This window comes from Choloepus didactylus, chromosome 9 (genome assembly GCF_015220235.1).
Source record: "Choloepus didactylus isolate mChoDid1 chromosome 9, mChoDid1.pri, whole genome shotgun sequence".
Lineage (NCBI taxonomy): Eukaryota > Metazoa > Chordata > Mammalia > Pilosa > Megalonychidae > Choloepus > Choloepus didactylus.
The window spans coordinates 89,585,262-89,610,289 of NC_051315.1; the positions used below are offsets into that span (position 1 = coordinate 89,585,262).

Genomic DNA, 25,028 nt, shown 5'->3' on the forward strand with positions numbered 1-25,028 from the left:
ATTAGTAAACTAGAATGTGCTAGAATAGGGAATGTTTAATCTGGAGAAGAAAAGACTCAAGGGAGTTTTATCTGATACCTTTCTTCAAATATTTAAAGGGCTGCTGTATGGGAAAGAGATTAGACCTTGTCAGTAGAGGTCTGGTTAGCATCAGGGAGTAGAAGTTCTGAGGAGAGAGAGTTTGGCTTGAAATCTGTCATAACTTTCCAAAGAGGGTATGAGCTATCCAGAAAAGCATGTGCTTCCCATTCCTGAAGTGCTGAGATAAAGGCTGAAGAAACCGATGTTGGTACTGTTTTTAGTGTCCAAACTTGAATGATGGTAGAGCTAAAAGTACCGTAAGGCCATTCTGAAATCTGAAACAGTAGACTATTTCTGGGAATGCTTTTTTTAAAAAATCTTTTCAATTTCAATCACTATTTACTAATTTCTAATTGTTGTCTACGTGGTCTCTAGAACCTCTGCCATCAAGCCATATGGTTGGTGAATAAGCAAAAGTAAGACATGTACCTATTACATGTGGTTGCCATTCACTCTCCACACCATTTCATACAAAAATCAGAAGAGGATAAACTAAATAGATATAACCTGTTGTAAGAATTTGCACTTAACATCATGTGTTTTTATCTATAGATCCTGGCTGTTTACAATGCAATCTAGCCTAATCCACTGATTATTGTTAGTTTGTCCTTAAGAATAGCCACTTGGTGGGGATGAACATAATGGATGGAGAATTCAATTTAGAGATTTGTAATTTATGAGACAAGGATGGGAATGGAAAATTACATTGTCACTGACAATATTTTGATTAGAAATGCCCATATTCTGAAATTCATACTAAGATTTCTTATATGTTCTTTTTTCAAAGGGATGGAATTCCACGAAGAACTTCATAATCTGGGGGCAAAAGAAGGCTTGAAAGGAAGAAAACTTAATAAGGCAACTGAGAGTTTTGCTTGGAACATTACAGTATTGAAGGTACATGAAACATCCAGGTGCTCTCTTTACCTTTATTTTTATCCTTACCTCTCCAATGAGTGGGGAAGCTTTAGTGCTTAAATATGGTGTTTTTAGATTTTTAAGTAATCTGTGGCCTGATTACCTGGTTCAGCTTTGGGAGAGGTGGGAGATGCACATTGGGATGGACAAGTTTTTTGCCCTTGTAAGAGGCACAGGAAAGCATGGTGTGAGTTCTGATTCCCTTGCCTGGTGTTTGTGCATGTGTATTTTTACTCAAATGAATACTTCTGTTCAAGCCAATATGGTTGTTCTTGTTTGTGGAAAGAGTAAATCCAAATGTTGCTGGGTAAGGATACAACCAAAGTGACTTGGAAGGGACTTAAACCACAAAGTAGCTGGCCATTTAGGATTATTTTTCCTTAAGAAGAGTCCCTATAAATGCATTTAATTTCCGAATAGCTTTGAAAGTCAGTTTCTTGTATATGAGTTTTCCTCTGTTGCAAATTAATTTTGGAATGGTGAAGGAAAGATTCCATTTTTTTATTTTCTTACGTGAAAGGAGAAATGATTTACATAGTTAGAATGATTTGCTGTTAGCAATGTGATGGGAGAAAAACAGCCACAAACAAAATTATTAATTAAGATTTAAAGAACATTTATTACATGCCAGGCTCTGTTTTACAAAGTTTACGTGAGTTAACAATTTAATACTCACAACAGCCCAATCCTATTACCATTCTCAATTTAGAGATGAAAACATTGAGGCATTGAAAGCTTGTATATATTACCCAGAGTCGCTCAGCTAATATATGGTGGAGCTGGAGTTTGAACCCAGGCAATCTGGCTCCAGAGCCTGGGTCTTTAACCTGCTCTGCAAAGAGGCTGCACACATTTATGTGAAAGTGTTAGGTGAACTGTAAACCATATCACATATGCTTATTGTAAAGTCAGTCCACAGATATTTATTAAGCCCCTACTATGTATCAGGCTCTATGCTAGGCCTTGGGAATACATAGAAAACAAAAGAGGCACAAATCCTGACCTCAAGAAGTGAACAGTCTAGTGGGAAAGATGGCCATCATTTGCTTAAGGGAGAGGGAAGAGCTATAAAGTTGATATAACGACGAGCTTATTATAACAGTACTGAGTACAACATGGCAGCGAGAGCCCTGATACATTTTGTTTTCAGCAGACATTTATGCAGGCTTGATAATGTACCAATCACTAAGAAAGGGGCTAGGGATACAAATATCAAAATAACCTTCCCTGGGTCTCAAAGTCTAGTCTACAAGGGAAGAGAGAAACCTAACTAATAAGGCCATTGATTTTTTTAGCGCTTAATATGTGACAAACACAAGTAAGTACTCTATATACAATTCACATTTACTCCTTGCAACAATATGGGCTGACGCTGACATTATTCTCCCTATCTCACAGATGAGGAAACTTAGGCTTGGAGAGGTGACCTTTCTTACTTACCTGGAGTCATACAGCTAGTAAATGACAGTGCTAGGAGTTTAACCCATGCCCATGATTCTAACCACTATCCTGTCCTGCCTCCTATAGAATTAAATCCAGTGTGGCTGCATCCTAATTGATCTAGGTAGCCTAGAGGAGGGATAAAGTGCATGCTGCCAGCACCCTGCTTGTTGCACCAATCTGTGGGTCAGAAGGAGGAAGACACCCATTACCACCTCCAGGCCAGGAGTCTCACTGCACAGAGGGTAGCAAGACCACAACAATGCCTACCACCAGGGACAGCAATCCTGGATTCCTGCTTACTCATGGTTTGCAGGTGTTGGGGTCACACAGGCACCGGATGGAGAGTTTATTCACTTAGAGAAGAGGCAAAACAAGGTCAGCTTCACTAGTGGGCATTCGTCCCCTATGGCTGGAACATCTCAATCCATGCCCCATGCAGGGAGATGGTCTGGCACACCTTGTGCTTGTGTCATAGTGGAAGGACTCTGCTTCCTCCCCACCAGGAAGAGATATACCAGCAGGGGTGAGCCAGATGCCATAAAACTTGCCAGAATGTACCTACTTTGACCAGTCTCCAGACAGTCTCCAGAATGCTTATATGTGCTGGAGGCAAAGGGAGAAGGAATGTGCCAGCAGTGTGTACACAAAGCATATGTGTCGGGGATGTGTTTTACCTCAAGGCACTCCCAAGAAGGGAGTCAGCCCACATTTACCATCCTGTCCTAGGCATCAGGCTAACACAGCTAGTGCCAAGTACAGGATTTATTTGTGGGTCACAGGAAAAGGTGGCAGACTGCTCTCAGACTGTCCCCTTCCACACATGCTTTGTGTACACATTGCTTGATTGCTGTGAGATGTTAGCCAAGTTATCTGATCTCTCTGGGTGTGATAATAATACTTATGTCCAGGGTTTTGTGAGAATTAAATGAGATAATATAGGCAAAAGATCTAAGTCACAGTGCACAAAACCAGACATTCCATGTGCTAGGTATTACTTTTTTGTTTGTTTGTTTTATTTTGCTAGATGAGGAGGAGCATTGGAGGAACAGAATTTTGTTGTTTGACTTCTGATTTAAGTTCACTTACTATGTCTCAGATTGGTTTGTTTTGGTATAGCTACAGATGCTGATGCTAGAAGTGACCAAACAAATGCAAATGCTGTACACATCTTTCTAAGACGGAATGGATCTTCTCTTTTTATAGCTCATGTATTAGCTGCTGCTACTTCAGCTTTAGCACCAGGAACTTAAACAAGAGTTGTGGATATTTCCAAATTTTTCAAAACTTTTCCTTTTTCTCCCTATTGGGTTTGGTGGACCTGCTAATATGGTGCCCTTTCCCCAAGAGCCTGACAAACCAAGTCAAGTAGCCACTCCCTCCTTGGAATTCATGTTTTTAGCTGAGAGCCAAACAATCTGTCTGTTAGAGACTGTTAATTCCAGTGGTGCTTCTCTGAACAGATTCTTCTTAATGAGACTCTACTTTGCGTCTTAGATCTGTACATGTCTTACTTCCTACTTGGTTCTCCAGCCTTCCTGTTGATTTTCAGAGCTTATTTTGCTTAAGTTCACTGAATTCAATTTACATCACTTATAACAGGTTTATTAGTAATAACTATGCTGGTAAGACATAACCACTAAATTAGTAGGATATGGTAGGGATCACTATCATCTTCTGCATTGCTTACTGAAAAGGTTTCCTTTCGCACTATTTGCTGTATTATCCTCTCTCTATGGGGAGGGAGTTGAAATTGGTGAATACTAGTTAAATGTGGGTTCATGTATCTAAAAATATTTAATTCCAGTATAATTTCCAATAAGTAAGCTGGAAAAAAATGAGAAATGTGCCCCCAGGGGAAATGGCAGGTTGACAGCATGGACTGGTGGAAAGGGGGACTAGCTTTAAAGCCAAATTCAGCAGAGACTAAAAATAAATTCTTTAACTTCAGTTTTCTGAAATTCAGTTTTACATTGGTCTGATATTAATGACAAGGGAACTCGAGAAAAATTTGCAATGAGAAAGATGAGTAGAATATGAATTTTAATTATAGTGTCTAAATTTTCCAAATCAGAGATCAGAACTTAGAGTTCAGCAAGAAGGCTGAAATTACCGACTGTTCCGGAGATTCCCGTACAGTGTTTTCCTTTAATTTATAGTCTACCAACATGCAAGGGTCAAGAGTGGCGGACTTGCATAACAGATCTCTGCATTTCCCTACACATTTGCCATATGTCAGTATCCAACTATAATAGTAATTTCCTCTCCTTCTCTTCCTCTGTGACTGCTGAGTACAAAACTGAACTCCTAAAATAGCCACCGTGTGTGTTTGGGACGATATGATGATGCATGTCTCAGTGAGTCAGTCCTAAGTGCCTTCACAAGAGAATCATTGAACCAAGATAGCTCCATCCCATTCCACCCTCTCACATTAGCAGCTCCTTCCATCTGTCTTTTCTCCAAGTCCTTCAGGAATGAAGGTGGTTTTTTTGTTGTTGTTGTTTGTTTGTTTGTTTTATGGGTTTTGTTTTTTGTTGTTGTTGTTATAAACATAATATTAAAATTCACAATGAGAATTTTCCTGTTCTTTAAGCCTGTCTAGAAAGAGATATTAAAACTTCATTTGCCTAGCCAACCTATTGTGGTAAATTCTTAATAATTTTGGAAGTGTTTTACTCCAGAGAATTCTGAAGATTTTCTCTTGGTAAAGAGATGTGAACTTATACTATATCACTGCAAAAAAAAAACACTATTTGTTGTGAAGTAGAACTAAAGCCTTGGATTCAACCCAGAGTATTTGGCTCTTTAAGTACAAAAATAACTTCATTGTAAGGTGGTCACATCCATAAAACTATAATTAGAATGAACCCTTAGAATAGTGCTTTAGTAAGCTTCCCCAATATATGTTTTTCTAGCTTGGCCTGTTAGCTATTTTAAGGAACTGAATTCCATTGTCTTTATATTTTTAAAAGGTAGAAAAAAAAATTAATTTTAGTAGGCTGGAGAAGTGTCAAATAGAGGTTCATAGCAAATAATATTGGAGAAATAAAATTAGTAAGTGTTTTATTATAAAGAAAAAGATATGAAGTAGGTGATCACTAGAATTTAAAGAAGTAGTAAAAGTTTTAAGGGTAGGCTTCTTATTTGTTTATGAATTTCATTGATTACTAGTTGAATGCACTGAATAAACAAATGAAACTATCACTTCCTTAATAGGCACCCCTATTGAATGATATGCACTTATACTTACCCTAGATAGATTCCCAGCTTATACTTTAATGTATTCCAGCATGTGCAGTTAAAATGTGTCTCTTTAGTAGATTTCCATTCAGTAGATAATGAGTAACCTTCTACCTAACTTTTTGCATTTTATCACTGCTTAGGCCTTTTGCTCCTTCTATTTTTATCTTGGCAACAGTTTCATTTTCCTTGGGGAGGACAGAGGCTGAAACTTCTTACTTCTCTCCCTTGGATACTTCTGTTTCTAAACCCAAGAAGATTCCCTCATTAACTCCCCAAGTTTCAGGCCCTCACAGCTCTAGAGCATCTTGTTTCATAGTGAAAATGACATGGGTATCAATATAGGAAAACTCTAGTGATCACCTCCTTCATATCTGTTTGAAGTCTCTGCTCATTATTGAAAGATAGGAAAATAAGGGAAACAAGATGATGAGCTAATGGAAAAAATAGTATGAGGTTAGAGCATCCGTCTCTGAAGGAATGAGTGTGATCAAGAATGGGGTCACCCCTCACCTGAGTGGCCATAGATATTTTAAGTAATTCTATGAGATATTGTCAGGGGATCAAACCAGGCTCTTCTGGCAGCTGTCATGACTACACTCTGAGGGTACATGAAGAGGGAACGTGTCCAGCACCATCTGTGCTGTCCACTGAGAACTTCTCTATTAGTGTGTTTGGCTGCTGCTGGCTATTGCTGATACTGGAAAAATCTAGGTTTCCTTCTGAGGCAACTCATTCAGAAAAAAACAGCTATTTATGAAGTTTAGAAACAGACTCCCACGTAACGACACATGCTTAAAAATAAATTATTCTTAACATTGTTACTAATATCAATTATTGAGAAACACGGAGCAACGTGGTCAAGAGTACAGGCTCCGGAGCCAAGTGCTTTCTAGCTGTGTGGCCTGGGGAACGTTTATTTTTGTCTCTATGCTTCTGAATCAATCAGAATGGACTAGGTTGTGCTGTGGTAACAAAAACCTGAAAATCTCAGTGGCTTAAAACTGTGGCTTATTTTTTGCTCACATTTCATGTCCATCGTGGCCCAGCAAGGGTCTTTGCTCAGTCATAGTCCTGCAGGAACCCAAGCTAATAGGGATCTATTTCAATATCTATTTCTACAGTCCCAGAGGCAGGGAAGCACAAATTGGCTTTAAAAGCAGCTCAACAGTGTCATGTGTCACATCCACTCACATTTGACTGGTCAAAGCAAGCCAAATGGTCAAGTCTGACTTCAGTGGAGTAGGGCAAGTGTAAACCTCCTCAGGGAAGAGAAGCATATTGGTATGTATAATCTACCAAAACAGGTTCTTCAATTATACCCACCTCATAGGGTTATAGTGAGGACTAAATGAGTTAACATATATAGAGCAGAGTCTGGTATATGAACAGTGCTATCGGTTATAAGTGCCATTTTTATTATTAAGAATAGCCATTCGCTGCTTACTATGAGCAGTTAGGTAATTTTCATGCAGCTTAATTAATGTTAAGGATAAGTCTTTAAAGTTACTGTTATTATACCCATTTTACAGATTGGGGAACAGAAGTTCAGAGGCTAGGTGACCTTCCCATGGTCATGTAGGTGTAGTGAGTGACATAACAAGGATCTAATCCCAAAGCCCATACTGTTGGCCCATATTGATATATTGTCAGAGTATCTATAACACCATAATGATAACTTATACTAACTGAGTGCTTTCTGTGTATCAAGTATTTTACTAAATGCTTTATATTTACTATCTTATTTAATCCAAGGAAGTAAGTGTCCTGTCCAGCTACCAGGGTATTCCAATCACCTTGGAAGTATATTCCAACACTGCAGAAAGGTACATTAAGAGAGTGTAGCTTGAGATCAACAGTTCCCCTTACTCTGACACTATATTCATGAAGCAACTCTCTGTTCTCAAGTTAGTTTCCCAAGTATACCTGTCTAGTGTGAATATAATGGGTTGATCAAGTGACATATCTAGTCCCTGTCTGCCTGGCTGTCATATTTTCTCTTTGTAAGTGAATCAGTTAAACTTTCTGTTTTATCAGTCCATCTCCCATGAGCTTGCTTAGCATGAATCAGCTCCCCAGGGCCTGATCTGAGCCCCTGAACAGATAACAGGGCTCATGAAAACAACCAAAACAAAACAAAACAAAGCAGAGGGCCAGACCTTGGACCCACCCTGAGAACCCAGGCAGTCCCCTCTTGTTTGTCTTGGACAAACAGGAGTTTGTTGGCTTTTAGTCTAGACATTGCCATCCTCCACTTCTTGATGGGATTAGAGGAAGTTTAAGAGCCATGCCTCCAGCAAAAACTTTGCAAAGGACAAGCTCCCTTTCATATTCCTCCCTCCCACCCAGTTCCTTGATAGCCATAGTTCTGCTTCCAGAAAAAATCTGTCCATTTAATGTTTTAAAATAAATTTAAATTTTGGTAAGCAGCTATGGCATTTGTCATGCTGGAAATATCTGGTGAATGCAACTGGAGAGGGCAAAATAGTGATGATGCCAAAATTGGGGTCTGGGTCTGGTGGCAGCCAGTTTAGTTTCACTCAACCAAGGCAAACCTTAGACTCACCTATAATCTCAGCCAACTGCCTTACAATGCATGTCATTGATCTCCAGGAAGAGAGTGGTAGGTTAGAGAATGGAAGGATCAGTTCCAGAAGAAAAACCACTCAAATCTCATGTGTTGGTACCATTATCTTTATTTACAAAAAATATAATGAAGTGGAGAGTATACATTTGGAAAGCATAGCATCTATTCCTGGGGTTTTGTAATTTAAGGTTTATGTATTTATACTTGGACTAGATATTTGAGAAAGTACTTCTAGACACATTTTTTGCAAACTTGCTATTTGCTTGGCTTATGGATACAGAATAGAGATCCTTCTCTCCCTACATCAGGAAGTTGATTTATTTTCACTTCTACGTTTATAAGTAGAAAGGTGCAAACCATAAAAGTGGTTTCTAATTCATAAATTAGCAAGCAGTGTTTTTGTGTGTGTGAAACCAAATTCATTTAACAAACATTTATTAGGTCCCTATCCAGTGCCAGGTTTCAAGGAGCTGATCTTAGTGGTGAGAGTGGGGAGAGGCAGGGGGTGGCAATGCAGTCATTTAATAATCATACAATGAGTATTAAATTTGCATTGTGATTGAACCTAGTCTGAGAAGCCGGGGAAGTGAAGTTTTCCAAGAGGAAGTACCAGTTGAGCTGAAAGTAAATATCTTTAACCTTTCATAGACTCCAAAACCCTGCCTTCTCTCTTGATACTTGAGTGTGGTTGCCAAGGCAGTCTGCAAATAATGGTGAAAAGAAAACAAATCAAAATAAAGATGTGCTAGCCCTCCTCAACATGGTCAGGGGAGTTTTAACATTTCTGCCTCGTTCACTTAGTTACCACCCATTAGCATCATAGCCAATTTGTTATATCAAATCTGGTCGTGAATCACATTGTTAATTACAAGTTAATTTAATCACCCACCTTCTCAAAAATGATCTGTGGCAAAATTTTATGTGTATCCGTAAAATCCATTTGACAGCTTGTATTTAGTTGCAGAGGAAGATGCTATAAAGTTGGTTTTTGAGAAGTTTCTGCTATTTAAAACTGAAAAGATGCAGAAAGAATTATACGATATAGAACTGTAGCTGTGTTCGCTTTAGAGAAAAGAATAAATTCTTTTTTTAAAAAAAGTGTAATTAATGCATCTATAATAATTTTAAAAGTCACAAATTTAAAACATTATTTCAAACACATCTTGTCCAGTGATATGGGACAGTTCTAGAAGGCTAGATGGAATGTTAATGGTTTAGCAAAAAGCCAGCTGGTTACATGGCGATCAGATTTCTGCCTTGGGTGGCTGCATCCCAGCTGTGCTGCCCAGGAGTTTAGTAGCGATAAAAGCCAGGCTGTTGACATGATTATGGAAGCACGGACCACTTTACTTTATCTCCAACAGGACTAAATTTAGTATCTCTCGGAGGTACACTTTTTTTTTCTCCCCCAGATGAAAGCTGCATTTTATAATGATTCTAAATAATTCAAAAGTGGCAGGATCCTAATGAATAGATGCATCACAGACCGGAGGACTTGGTTCCAACTTGTGAGGTTATGGAAGGTGTTACTTTTCTTTCAGGAGAAGTTTCTTTAGAGAAAATTTGTCTTTTACATGTGTGCTCTTAGTCTAAGGTGAGATTTAACTAAGGTGAATTTGATGTCTTAAATCTGTGTTAACTATTTGCTACAATGATATAAATGGAAAGAAAGCATTGATAACAAAAATGTTTCATTCTAGTTTCTTTAACCCTATTAGGTTTTACAGGCACATCTGACTGATTTCCTTATTCTTAACCCAAATCAGTGCAAAATGAGCTCAGTTCTCTGAAGGTGTATGTATATATGGCATGTATACATGTGTATGAATACATTGTCAAGTAAAAACAAATCTGGACTTAGGTACAGACTTTGTTTGAAAGGATTATTGTAATAATGGGAAGTGGACTATTAGAATGGGAGAGGGTTCTCTTACAATAGGGGAAATACTCCCACTGAGCTATAAGATATGTAAGTAAATCAAGCCTAACTAAAGTTTGGTCAAGACATAGTAGCAGATATTTTGTTCAGATTGATTAGAGGGTACAAACAGTACACCTAGTCATTTAGGAAGCAAAGGAAGGGCATTTGGAAGGTCTGTGTCTCACCTTGCCATAGGTAAACAAGGAAAATATCCATGAGTCTTATTTAAATCATATGCAGAAGAATCATTGGCAGTAAGTTATTTCCCAGAACACAAATGGGTGAAGCTATTTCTTACTTATTGCTGTTTTCCCAGAGTATAGGGCCCAAGAAAAATTTAACACCATCACCATACATACACACTCACACATTTAAATGTGTATACATAAAAGTATGTGTATGTATATAAATGGTAAATACATGCATGTAAATTAAATATGTAAAAGATATTTGGGTGAAGAATATGAAATTAGATTTTACCCTTTTTAAAATCATTATGAAAGGTCCATAATGGATAGTAGCAAATTTCCCCTCAATTTTAGAAGAGGTTATTTTCCAATTTACTACACTTCTCTTATTTCAAATAGATCCACTGTACTCAAAAATATATACCATTAGGAGATGTTACTCCGGTTACTCATACTAACAGGCCAGGGGGTAGGGGGAGTCTTTTTTCCCCTTATTTCCCACTTCTTATAAAACAATTTTGTATTGTTAACTACTTCACATAAATTATTGATACTGTAAGTATTTGTAGTAAGTGAAGATACCTGTTTACCATGATAGAACAATTAGGAAGTAAATTTTCCCTTTAAGGAACAATTCATGGTTTCAGGAGAAAATTATATATTCTTTGAAAAAGAAATCCTCTTGGATTTTTAAAAATAAGTTTAGATTTATAAAAAATTTATATGTAACTGTTCAGAAAAGTATTTGAATAAGGAAGGAAATATTTATCATTATTATCATCATCATATTAATCTTTTAAAAGAGGGTGACTTCTGGAAAGAAAAGATTTCCTATCACAGAACTATGTCTTAGAATTGAGTCCTACAATTTCTCATTATCAGATGATTTCGTGGAAAGGGTTAGCAAGTTATTAAGTAAAAGTGGGCCTTTAGAGACAGAGAAGAACGTAAGTTTCTAACTGAAGAGACTATTTCGGAGGCAGGAAAATACACTAACCCCTCTTGATTCAGTTTGTAAGTCTGCCAGGACAGAGCTATATATTCTAAAAATAGCCAAACTCTGAGTGTTTATTTAAAAGATACTATTCTCAATGGACTTTTGAGTCAATTGTACTGAGGGATGGAATGTTCTAAAGTTGCTTTACAATGTATTCCAGGAAGAAAAAAAGGTTGCAATCCAAATCTCTCAGAGGTATCCTTTAATCAGCTAGAACTCATCAGCTGGCATTATGGAACAACTAGTATAAAAATTGGTTTGTGGATCCTGTTGCCTGAGGAATATCGACCTTTTGAGCCAAGAAAAAAAAAAAAAAAACCCCAAAAAACTGATTACTAACTAATCTAGTTTCAGAAAGTTGAGCTTTTTTTCTTAAAAATGCAATTCTCATATACATTAAAAATATACTAGATACCCTTAAAAGATGGTGTGGGCTTCCTCAAACAAATTCTAATTACTTGGGTAGGAAATATTGGTCTTTCTCACTATAATTTTTGTTTATCCAAATTTAATCATGCTTCATTTATTTTTAAAACAAAAAATATGTAGAAGGAAGGTTAAATGTTTAGAGTTACTCATATTCTCTGTTGCTACATTATTGAATCAGTAGTTTATTCCTCCAGACTCCTTGGATAAGTACATTTTAAACAAAAGATAGAACAGTCATATTGACATCCCACAGCTACAGACACTTTGTTGGTGAAATCATGGCTGGTTTGCACTCCACTTCTTTATTCCCTTACCTGCAAGATGGCTCTTAAACTTATCACATATGTCGTGCAAAACAGACTCTTGTTTAATGTGGGTTTCATATCAAACAAAAAACATATCTAAGACTGCTTAAAATGAAGCTGGCTTATAAATTGCATTTGAAAAAGTACATTTCAATAGTAACCATTTCCTAATATTAAATCTGAATGAATGGGACTAAAGATTCTTACCAGTGTATGTTTGTGTATCCTCTGAGTCAGCCTATAAAATCTTCACATGTTATAATCTCAAATGAGGAGAAAAAAGTCAGCGACTTCCTTCCCATTCTCTTGTATCTATAATACAATTTAGCCTGGGAGAATAAGAATGCAATTGAAAGGAACAATTATATACATAGTGTGTATTTGTGTGTGTGTGTGTGTGTGTGTGTTATAATACAGTCCTGTGGTTTGTATATTAAACAATCTTATTATTAACCCCACTCATTGTAAGCTCTGTAAAAATTTAAGTAGATATAGTACCAATAATATTAATAACAATAATAATAATGGAGCAATGGCATCTTCCTCTGAGATTTTGTTCATCTAAAATGGTTCTTAGTTGTTCTCATGAAAAAGATCAAAATGTATAAGCAATATAATAATGGCAAGTACTTCCAGAATTGGAATTCCAATTCTGAATTCTAGAAACTACTTTCTCTGCTACTGTCACAGTTATACCACTCAGACTGAATCATTTCTGTTATCTTTCACCATCTTACAGGTTATTTGGTTTATCTTAGGAAGTATAAGTTTGTTCTGGAGATTTTTCTCTGGTCATAGGGAGCAGGAGCAATGAGTGAAGTGATCACTAGTGTCCTTGCTCTTTAAATAACTACTCCTAAGGTCACTTCCTTTGGCTTCATTGCCAAGGATACTCAGGAAGAAGTTTCACAGGGGCCTCTGAACTACAGCTGGCCCTGATAATTAATTGCATGAAACTTTATGAATTTAATTGAAGTTGAACCAACCAACCAAAATTATCTTTCCTGGAGATCTTGATTAGATATTTCTACACCACTGCAATTTCTTTTTTTGCAGCAGAAGGTTTAACAGTCTGACCCCTGAATTGGCTACAGTTGCCACATTCTACCTTGCAAACTGTGCACTGTACAACATGGGAGGCACCACTCACATGGAGTCTATGTCGTGTAGTGGCCATGGATTTGTCAGTCTAAGAATTTTTCTATGTCTAGCCTTCTGCTTTCCATAGTTTTGGGGAGTGTCAAACTATTTATTACTTATAGTAATTTTACTATTGTCTAGTATAGTGATTTTCCTTACTAAGGTTTACATTTAGGATAAAAAATGTGTGTATATGTATATATTGTATATAAGGAGAGACAGAAAGAGAGAGACATTTATTATAAAGGAATTGCCTCATGCAACTGTGGGGGCAGGCAAGTCCAAACTCTGTAGAGCAGGCAGCAAGCTGGAAACTCCAGTAAAGGTGATACTGAAGTCCTTACTATAAATTACCCAGGCAGTGGCTGGCTGGCTGCTGGAAATTCCAGCAAGAGCCAGTGCTGAAGTTGAGTAGGAATTCCTCTTCTGACCTCTGAAGTCCTCAGTTCTGACTTTTAAGACCTCCAACTGATTAGATGAAGACTCCCCATATTGCTGAGGGGAGTCTCCTTTGTTGATCACAAATGCAAACAACTAATTATAGAATCCCATGTGAAAATGCCCTCACATGTTAACAAGCAGGCCAGTGTTTGACCAAAAAACTGGACACCATAACCCAGCCAAGTTGACACATGGAATTAACCATCACAAAATCTAATACAACCTTCTTGTAAGAGCAAATTTAATGAAATTCTTTTAATCTTCAAAAAAAAAAAAAATGCTCAAACTTTTTTTTAGGAGAATAGGAAAACAAACAAACCATTTTTAATAGCCCAAGTAGGCTTGAGTGAGAGAAATGTTTTGAAGTTGAACTGTCAGCTAAAGGATAAAATTCCAAGTTTTTGGCCTGGACAGAAGGTCCTTCGTGATGGGGCTTTGCATAGCTCTGTACCTTCTCATTTCATAATCCCACAATCCCGCAATTCTTGTGGTTCCTGGAATATATTGGCGGTTTCAAGATTCGCTGCCTTTTCACAGGCTACTTCTGCCAGTTGGAATGTTCTTTCCTTCCTCAGTCACACGGCCAATTCCTCTCTATCACTCAACGTCTACCACAGGTGTTATCTTTCTAGGGAAGCTTTCCCTGTTCTTTTCTGTCCATGCCTCCTTCCCATCCTCAAATCTCATCAAAAGCAAATAATCTCCTTTTTACTGCTATCTCTGTAGTTTATATACAATTTTATTCACATGCTCATCACTTGATTCACTATATTATAATTATTTTTCCCCATATCTTTCTCTCATACTAGACTGAGTTCCTTCAGGGGGAGGACTATGTCTTAGAAGGTTCTAAGCTTCAGATGAGAAAACTGAGGATAACAGAAGCTAAGCAATTTGTCCAAGATAACATAACTAAATAGTAAGTGGTGGAACTTGATGCAAACCTTGACCTGTGTGACTCCAAAGGCTGTTTTTAACCTCCATGGTCAGTGTCCATTGTTCCTGCAGTTCATGGGTTGACATTTTGTCCTCCTCTTTCCTCCTCCTCTCTCTGGGGCATTTCATTTTCCCCAGCTTGCTCTTGTGCTCAGTCTCATCTGCTCCTGCCACGGTACTCTGCCTTCACAGAATATAGGCAGGCTTGCATTTACAGACGATTGGTAATTTGGTTTTAGTCTTCCTTCTCAGTAGGACCAAGGCACCCCTTTATCTTTCTCTTCCTCCTTGTGCCCACCTTTTGACAGTCAGGTAACCGGTGACTTTTCCCCAGGGTAATTTTATGGAGTTCTGCAGGTTTTCAGCTCATTACTTCAGCTACCTCCAGCCATATTTCTCATTTCATGCAGTGTGTGCACATATGTACTCTGAATGTGCACTAGGCACAGTCTCTTGTTGCCCTTGTCACATTTTACAATTCTTGTGCCCACATTTAACTTATTACAATAAATATGTGCTCAAGATGTGTTTGTTGAGTTGAATGATATGAATATAAACCTAGAAAAGAATATTAACAATGTACTAATGCAGTAAGACTTTAGTCACTGTTGCCTTTAGTTATTTGTAAGACAACTGAAAATAGATATTTTAAGTATCTTTAGGTTTCTTGTCCTTTACCAGCATGCTTTAGACATCACTAGCAATCAAGTGACTGAACTTTGGAATTTTTTTTTTTACATGATCTTTTTTTAAAATCTGGTAACTTTTTTCCTTGAGTTCCTTCCTCCCTTTGTGAATCATCACCATCTTCATCACTGTCACTCTTTAAATACTTACCAGGAGCTCATTGAGTACCTTGTGCTATAAATACATGAAAATGCCTTGAGAGTTTGCTCTCATTTCTAGAATTTACTTATGCCCCAAACTGGCAAATCTTCTCCCTTTGGTCTTAGTTACACTTCTGGAATAATCCTCTCATTTTGAGGTTATCTTTACTTTTATTTCATAACTCAAATAATTATTGAAAAACAACTGGGTACACCAGAAAGATAGGGGGCACTTTAGGGAAAATCAGGATATTTACCTTAAAACTGGAACCAAACATGCATCTGATCAGAACCAATGAATTTGATTCTCTTTTCTAATATTGTGCTTAATATGGAATGTGCTTACTTTAACGACACCAACAAAAATAACAGCTAACAGTTATAAATTGCTCACTCTCTGCCAGATGCTGTTCCAAGTACTTCATACTTTTTAAGTCATTTAATTCTAATAACAACCATGTGATGCAGGTTCAGTTAATATTTCTTATTTATACATGAAAAAACCAAGGGATAGTAAGATTAGGTAACAGCTAACCTTTAACAAGGCCAGCCAGCTAATGAGTGGCAAAGCCAGGACTGAAACTCAGAGTCTGGACCTTGAGTCCTTTTCCTCAGTGTGACACACTGCCCCACCCACCACATATTTATTTTATATATAATGTGTGAAAAAGCACATTCACAATGGGAAAGCCATACTTTATAATAATAATTAAAATCCTAAACTTATAAACATATAAATGCAGAGGAAGGCATCAGAGAGGCAGGGAAAGTTTTGTTATTCACATTCCCAAATCCAAACTCTCTCAACATTTTAAACACAGAGGCTTCTGTTGAGGTTGGATATAGATAATGAGCTAACTTGAGACAGAGACTGGAACATTGGGAGAGGAGAGACTCAGGAGAAAAGAGACTAAAAGCTGAAACTTTTCCTGATACAAAATGCATCAGAAAAAGAAAAAAAAAAACACAATTTTTTAGTAATCATTGGTTGAAAATATAATTTGCTCAGAATGAATTTTTATGTGGAGTGGGTGCCCATGTCCACGTCTTGTTCTCCACGCTGGCAGACATGATAATGGCAGGAATGGAAGAGTTCCACTGGCTCTCACCCCCCACCTCCACCCCCTGATAATATCAGTTATTGTTCCATTCACTCACACCTCCCTCCAAGCATACCTGTTATTACTACAGTTGACCTTGAAATTGCTCCTAACATCATGGTCAGTCCTTTGGTTATTTTCTCCAGAAGACTCATGAAAAAAGATCTGAGTAAAAGGTAGGGAGCAACACAGGATGGGCTAGGTTTGGGGTGAGTTGACCATGCCTTGCTAATACTGAGGGTTCTAAGAAGTTGGAAAGTGATATTTTGCTGGGGGTAGGTGGCAGTAGTCTTGGAAAATTCTATGCTGAGGCAAATGCATTGTCAGCAGCACCCAATTTTTTCTTTCATTTAACAAATATTTTGGAACCCTGTTTTGGGCAAGGCCTTGTGCTACCTGCTGGGGATACGGGTGTGAACATGACAGAGCAGCCACTTCACTCAAGGAGTTGATATTTTTGTAGGAGATGCAAATGTTCAAAAAAATGCAAGCCATAGTTAGTTATTTAATTGTAATCATGACAGGTGCCCTGTCAGGAGAGGATGGAGAGAGTGAAAAGTAATTTAATTCACTACATTGCTGAAAGTTGGCACTATCTTTTACCCCATGCTGCCCAATATGGTCCATATTAGCCACATATGTTTATTTAAATTAACATTAATTAGAATTAAATAAAATTATATATTCAGTAACTCAGTTGCACCAAGCACATTTTAAGTGCTCACTAGCAACATATTAGGCTGCACAGATGTCAAATATTTTCACCACTGCAGAAAGTTCTTTTGGAGAACATTGTCTAGGCTATAGAGTTGTGTCAGAATTGTATAGTAAAATAAGATATCCCTTCACTCCTAATTCCTTGGAGAATAAAGATATATAGATATAGATGTACAAAAATAGTCCAGTATTGGCTGCAGGCTATAGTACAAATCTCATCTTACTCTGGCCTTCACAGTGAGGAATGAGGCTTGATTTCAAACTAGAGACAGTTTTCCTTTTCTCTTAATATTATGAATATTGAGGTTTTGTATTCTGTGAGCATTCATTTTGGTATTTAGATACAATTTGTCTACAGTAACTAGAGGACCATTTTTAATTTTTCCCTTTTATTACAAGAAAAATGATTATATAAAATAAATGCGTGGTTTTTATTTGAGGAGTCATTGGAGAGTGTTACTTTAAAACACTGTAGCAGCATTTTGACTCTCCATGACTGAGAGAATTAACCTTGACTGCAGTACAGCCATTCCCCATTCTTTTCCAGTACAAGAGAAAAAAGAAAGAAAATACTCTGCAGGTAGAGGAAAAGGAAGTCAGCTGTGATGGTTTAATACCCTTTAAGTTGACATTAGTGGAAGACTTCATTTAAAATATGCAACCTGAGGCTGAAGATTAAAAAAAATACCATATCATGGTGGGAATTATGCTTTTGCAGCCACACCTAAAGGTCACCCTTTGAAGGGAGCTGAGACAGCCGCCAGGATCTATTGATTTCTCTCTAGTACTGAAACATCCTCTGGCAGATGTCAGTCTGGCTGTTTGAACAAATAAATCTGGAAAGTTAAAGAAAAAGGAAAGGCAGTCCATGGAATTCTGCTACTAGATTGGTTAGAATGCTTCAGTTTGTGCCAAGCAGACATTATGAACCTTAATTTTTCCTTATATTATGGAAGCAGCACAACAACATGATCACATGAAATACACAAATATTGATAAACAAATATTTTCCTTAGAAGAATATAGCTTTTCAAGTCTCTAAGACAAAAATTTTAAGACCCCATCTGGGTGTATGTAATTCCTTTAATTTGTTTCTAGTGAGGTTGGTCCATCTTCTGAAGTAGGCCATTTTCCTCAACGACATGGTTTCATTTTTCTTGCATGTGTCCATTTTCCCCCTCTGTTCCAGTGGTTCTTCTCTGTTTCTTTGCATGCATTCTTTCTGTTCTGCTTTCCCACTCCAAGTCCTCCACAATCTCAGCCAGACAGCAGCCCAGACTCTCTTCAAACGTGAATTACACTTCTGATTTTAAATCTATGCCCATCTCCTCAGAAAACCATGTCTCCTGAGATGATTTTGCTCAGTGGCTAATCTGTGAGTTTTCTTTGTCTTCAAGTTTTTCAGAAAATGAGGAAAGATGGAAAGAGTAAGGGGTAAAATGGCCTGCTGCCCTCTGCCCAGGACCTGAGGTTTCGGAGATTTCGCAAGCTGCCGTGTAGAGGGGCCATCCTTACCTTGGTACTTGTCTCCTTCCCACTTGGATTCCAAACCTGAGGTGCAAACATTCACTCTGCCCAATGAGCAAGTTAAAAAAAAAAGAAAGAAGGGATTCCTCAGCAGATTGTCAAGTGAGGGAAGCTGGTTTTAGCTGGTATGGTGGGTGAGTGTGTGTGTGTGTGTGTGTGTTCTCTTAGCCCCTTTGTACACTGATAGTTGTAAAGCTGACTTTTGTCTTTCTATCTCCCCTTTCATTTCTGGTGTTAGTGGGTGTTTCAGGCACAGCAGGATGGGAGACGGGCAACTGGAGGTGTCTGTGGCATGGACCTTTCGAGTTGCCCCTCTACTCACCTATCTTCCTTCAGTGAATATTCATAAGTACATAATGACAACATTTCAACAAGCTAAATCATGCTAATGACCCCTATTAAGCAGAGGAAAGATCTTTGTGTCTTGTAACTCTCAACAAATTACTTAAACCAGAGAACTTAACACCATATTAAAGTTGCTCATGTTAAAATTCTCCCAACAGCAAGTATAAAGATACTGCCTTATACAAAAATGAAGCATTAACATTTTAACCTATTTGTTTTTTATTAAATAAATTTCGTTGAACGTATTTTTAAGTCACCATGTTTTCTTCTTTCATCAAATTGTGATAGCAAGCAGCTAGATACTTTTTCTGCCTTTGAAAAGACGTGGCTATTTCAGGTTTTGGTAAGAAGAAAAAATTGTGTACGTACGTTCACTTCTATTTTAAATACTTATATATGTTGTTGATACACAAATGTTTGTTGATGACTTTGTTAGTTTTCAGAATTTATTTGAATTTTTTTTGCTTACTTAGGATAAGCTAGGTGCAAATCTACGTGGAAGCAGAGGAGTAAACCAAACGCCATTTCTAACCATTGGAGCACAAGCTTTTTGTCGACAGATGTGCATTCCCTCCCTGCCTAAAACAGGGGAGCCCCCTGGTGGACAATTTAGAATTCCTCATTATTCTGAACGTGCTCATAAAAGCATACGAAATCCTGCTTTTTCACTTTTAAGTTTAGGTAGATTTATTTATATATTTAAATTAATATACATTACATTTTTATTTGCTGAATAACTTTCCCACTTTTTGCAAATAAAAGGGCTCCAAAATAGGAGAAAGAACATTAATATACTATGCAAATCAAGTTAGAAGGACAATCAATCTTAGAAGTAGAAGCTTGTAGTTATTCCATCAAATATTTTGGCTTTTTCTTTTCACAATTCAGAGTTCAGACTAACTGCATTCATATATATATATCTTTTATAAAAGACTTCAGCCCTCTTCAGCTACTGCCTTATCTCTCCTCACTGAAACAGCCAAACTTCTTAACAAGGTTGTTTATACTGCTGTATCTTCTTCCTTACCTCCCACTCACTATGCAGCCATCTTTAATCTGTCATCGTCCTCTGACACTCCATTAAATCATTCTCACCAAGGTCACCAGTAACCTCCTTGCCACAGAATCTCATGGATACTTTTCAGCTTTTATCTTACTTGACTACTCAGGAACATTCTACATGGATGACCGCTCTCTCCTTCTTGCAACATGGCTTTCCTTGACTTCTAGGACACCACACTCTCTGATTTTCCTCCCACATCTCTGGTTCTTTCTTCTCAGGATCTCTCCTAATCTTTAATCTCTAGATGACCCCCGTCCTTCACCCCTGACTCCCTCCAACACTTCATACATCTCCTACCCCCAGGCATTGTGTCTCTCAGCCATATCGTCTCCAGAATGTCTCACTGTGCTCATCTCCATCCGTGTCCCTGCCTGTCCCCAGCTACACATCTGGTATCTCTACCTGAATAGACGGCATCACATGGTTTCCCATGCTAGAATCCTGGGAGTTATCCTTGATCCATTTCTTTTCCTAACCCTCCACCTCTTATCAAATACCAAATATTGTTGGATCAACCTCCTAAATATCTCCCTAAGAGATTCCATTCCCATAGCCACCCTTGGGTTATCTTCATTTATCATCTGAGTTAGTGGAAAATGTTTCCTTTCCCCTCTTTCCCCCATCCCCACCCCAAACCCTGCAGCACAGCAGCGGGGTGACCTTTCCATATGTAAATCTGGCCATGCCATCCTGCCTGGTTAAAGCCCTTCAAAGGTTTCCCATTGCTCCTGCAAACTCCTCAACTTTGTGACCTGCTCCTCCTTGGTCTCCTCCTTCCTCTTCAGCTTCTTTTCTTATCACCTTTCTCTTCTATGTGCTACTCCAGCCACAATGAACTTTTTCCAGTTCCTCAGTTGTACCAGTTTTCCTGAGAAGTCACACAAGCTGTTCTTTCTACCTCACATATGTGTCTCGTATTCCTGTTCTCTGGGAGCCTCCACCATGTGGTTTACACACTGCATCAGGAACACTTTTATCCATGCTTCAGGTGCTAGCTCCAACATTAAGTCTTCAGGACACCTTCACTGACATCCCCCTTCCACCCCTTACACAGCACACTCAACAGGGTATCATTGCCATGTGTTCTCACAGTATCCTGTTCTTCCCCTATCCAAGCACTTTAATTGCTTCCTTATCTCTTTCCCATTAGACAGACTCTCTCATTTAAAACAATCAAGTAGTTAATTTTAAATTGAACTATAATCAATAAATAGAATTTTAGTATATAAGGTGAACTCAAAGAACATGTCACTAAATCCCTTTGTTTAATAATAATAATAATAATAATAGGGAAACTACAACCCACAGGAGGTCAGTGATTTTCCCAAGGTCACACAGCTGGTTCATAATTTGTTAATGATTCTTCCTGCTGTAGATGTCAGCCACAACTGGTGTTCTTTCTGTCATTTTGACTTATTTCTCTACAAGAAGCTTAAAAAACCTTAGCTGGGAAAAAAGCATAGTTTAAACTCTATTTTGCTTTGGTTAACCATCAATCAAATGATGTGATTAAAATTGTAACAGATTGGGGAAATTTTAGGTTGTATATATGTTATTAAAATTAAAAAAAAAAAGCAACCATAGGACTGTGCAACACAAATGGTGATCTCTGATATAAACCATGGACTATAATTAATAGTACAATTATAATAATAGTCTTTTGTCAATTGTAATGAAGGTACCACACTAATGCAAAGTGTTAATCATAGAGAAAACCTTATGTGGGAGATACATGGGAACTCTATTAATTTCTGCATGATTTTTCTGTAACTCTACAATTTCATGTATATGTATAGTAAGAGACCTGTCATTTCTCACTTAAAGTAAAACCTTTTTTCCTTACATGAGTTACAGGGAGTAGGGACTCATTCAGCCTTCTTCAGGTAAGAATATATGTGACAATACAGGAAACACCTGGGAAGAAGAAGAACCACAGAATGGACAGCCTCGTGGAATCTCTGGCTAGAAGCTCATGCACAATTCAAGCAGGCTTTAGGGGACTTATCTTTTCCTCTCCTTCAAGCGCAAGAATCTGTGGCTTTTCACTCTGGTGCTCTGGCTTTTGAGAGGCTCAGCCCTGATCCTTTCTCTGTCTTTCTTTCCTTTGTGCATTTTCCAGGGCATCTTTCTGCTGGCAACCGACTTAACCTCTTTGAGTTTCCCAGTTCAGATCTCTGAGGATGCTAATCTGATTGTTTTGACTAATGACTATCTTTATTGCTTGGCTTCAAGCCACCTCGTAGGTCAGTGGCCAGCTATTGATTTCCATGTGTGAACCCACAGTCCCACCAGCTGTGGCCAGGGAGGGAGGCTGTTATGTTACAGAGCAGGGTCATCCCAGCAAAGGCCAGTCTGGGGCTGTTTTCTTTAGCAGGGATCTGTGGACATGGAAAGCATCATGGAAGCCTTTCGTTGAATGGAGTTCTGGATTTTCTACATGAGGATAATTTAAAGTCCCTCTAAAAAATGTGTTTTTTTTTTTTTTTTTTGGTCCACATATCCAAGGCCTAAAAAATACCAGCTAGAGAAGGATCAAGCAATAGAATATGAATGTTCTCTCCCACCAGCTTCTGTTAGTTTGATTTTCACAGCTAGCTATTCTGGGAAGAAATCCGAGTGTCTCGGCCTGAAGAGGAAGAGAGTGTAGGGAGGTGTCAGAACGACACAAAATTGAATGGGTTTGGTGAATGCATGGTGAATTTTTCCAGGCATATATATTTATAAAGCTGATTTAAAAATAAGAATGTAAGAATGATAGGATTTGACTTTTAGAAGAAATGTTTTGACAAGTGTGTGATGGTTTAATGGTGCATATTCCATAAAGTCAACAGGAGTGGAGCTGTGGAAATACATGTCTATCGAGTAAGTGGTATTTACGGCTGTGAACTGGCTTTTGAGTTTCCCAATGCATTTCTCTACCACTCATGCTTATATTCTAAGTTCACATAACTGGATCTTTAGTTTAAAAGGAGCTAGTAATGTGTGAACCTTGATTTGTGTTCCAGTTTGCTAATGCCGTTTTACAAAACACCAGATACGGATTGGCTTTTATAAAGGGGGTTTATTTGTTTACAAAGTTATAGTCTTAAGGCCATAAAGTGTCCAAGGCAAGGCTTCAACAATAGGGTACCTTCACTGGAGAAAGGTCATTGGCATCCTGAAAACTTCTGTTAGCTGGGAAGGCACATGGCTGGCATCTGCTTGCTCCCAGGTTGCATTTCAAAATGGCATTCTCCAAAATGTCAGCATCAGCTTCCAATGGCTGTCTTCCAAGTGTCTGTCTCAACTGCACCAGCTCCTACTGTCTGGAACACTTTTATAGGACTCCAGTGATTGAATTAAGACCCACCCTAAGTGGGTGAGATAACACCCCCATGGAAATTTTCCAATCAAAGGTCTCAACCATAGTTAATTAAATCACATCTCCATGGAAACATCCAATCAAAAGGTCACATCCTAATCAAAAAGGATTACTCAATCTGCCCCTACAAGATTGCATCAAAGAACATGTCATTTTGGGGGACATAACACATCCATAGCAGGACAGTTGGTTTCTGAATTTTAAAAAAACTGCTATAAAAGATGTTTGGGGAACAATTGGGCAAATTTAATTAAGTACCTTATATCAGATGAAATTATTGAATAAGTGTTAATTTCTTAGGGGTATTAATGGTATTGCCATTATGTATAATATCATTTTCATGAAATACATACAGAAATTATTAGGTTGCAGTGCACATAGATAGATGGGGATAGATGGGTTGATTAAACCTTTTGACACACTATCAACAATTCAGACATCTAGATGCTGTTCTCCCAACTTTTGTGTAGGTGTGAAGATTTTCATTAAAAATGACTCATTGGGTGAAGGGTATGGGGAAGTTGCCCCTTGACACTGTCTTGCTGATGACTCTTTGCCACTCCAACTGGTGCTGACCCTGGGACTCATGCCAGAGTAAGTGGTGTCTACAGGGCCACCGGATGCACTTTCAGAGGTGAAGATTTCAGCCTATTTAAAAGCATTATGAACGTGCAGAGAATAAAGAATAAATGTCCTTGGTAAAAGGACATGTCTAGACCAGATGCAGTACCACTGCTGTAGGGCTGCAGGGGATGCCATTCACTTACAATGCCTGTGAATGGTGCCCCTGGAGTTGTGCAGCACAGGACCAGATGCCATGAAAAGCCACATGCCTGCTGAAACTCACTCACTGTGGAGGTTGTTAAGCAGATGAAGCCACTTTGTGATCAGTTCACTTACTGTGGACAGGAGTTATTGCATCTGCACTTTGATTCTGACATTTTTGCAGAATTATTTTTGGATAGCTCAAGTAACCAATAATTTGAGTAATATAATCAGTAACTTTAAAAAGTGAAACCTTAGCAAGCAAATACCAAAATCTATTTTTGAAATATCCTAATGTTAGTACTATCTCTGTAGTCTTTGTCTGCTCTGGGATTGGAGCATCATACATCTTTAAAACTGTTGTAAATTATCTTTTTGAAATGGAAATAGCATGAGTTGGCTAAGTACTAGTTTATATAGAAGCTCCTTCTGTGTTTTGGCTTATGGCACTCATGATGGTGGGTATGAATTCAGGTTTCAGGGCCTTTTATTATCCAAGAAAAGTTAATTTGAGATCCTGGAGTATTTTATTTTTAGTTTTTTAAACTTTGTATTTTGAAATATTTTCAAACTTACAGAACAGTTAGAAAAATAATACTAACCCTATATTGAGAACTCCAAGATACCCCATCCTATTACCCAGATCCACCAAGATTAACATTTTGCCACATTAGCTGTATCATTCTAGCTAGCTAGCCAG

General features: G+C 38.0%; 1 protein-coding gene across 1 annotated transcript in view; it reads left to right on the forward strand.

Annotated features, from left to right (window-relative positions):
• The window catches only part of PLCL1 (phospholipase C like 1 (inactive)), a 375,338-nt gene that overhangs the window by 332,754 nt on the left and 17,556 nt on the right, over window positions 1–25,028 (forward strand). The window contains exon 5 of the mRNA XM_037849838.1: window positions 869–978. Coding sequence (XP_037705766.1) covers window positions 869–978 — 110 coding nt within the window. The remainder of the gene's footprint in view (window positions 1–868; window positions 979–25,028) is intronic.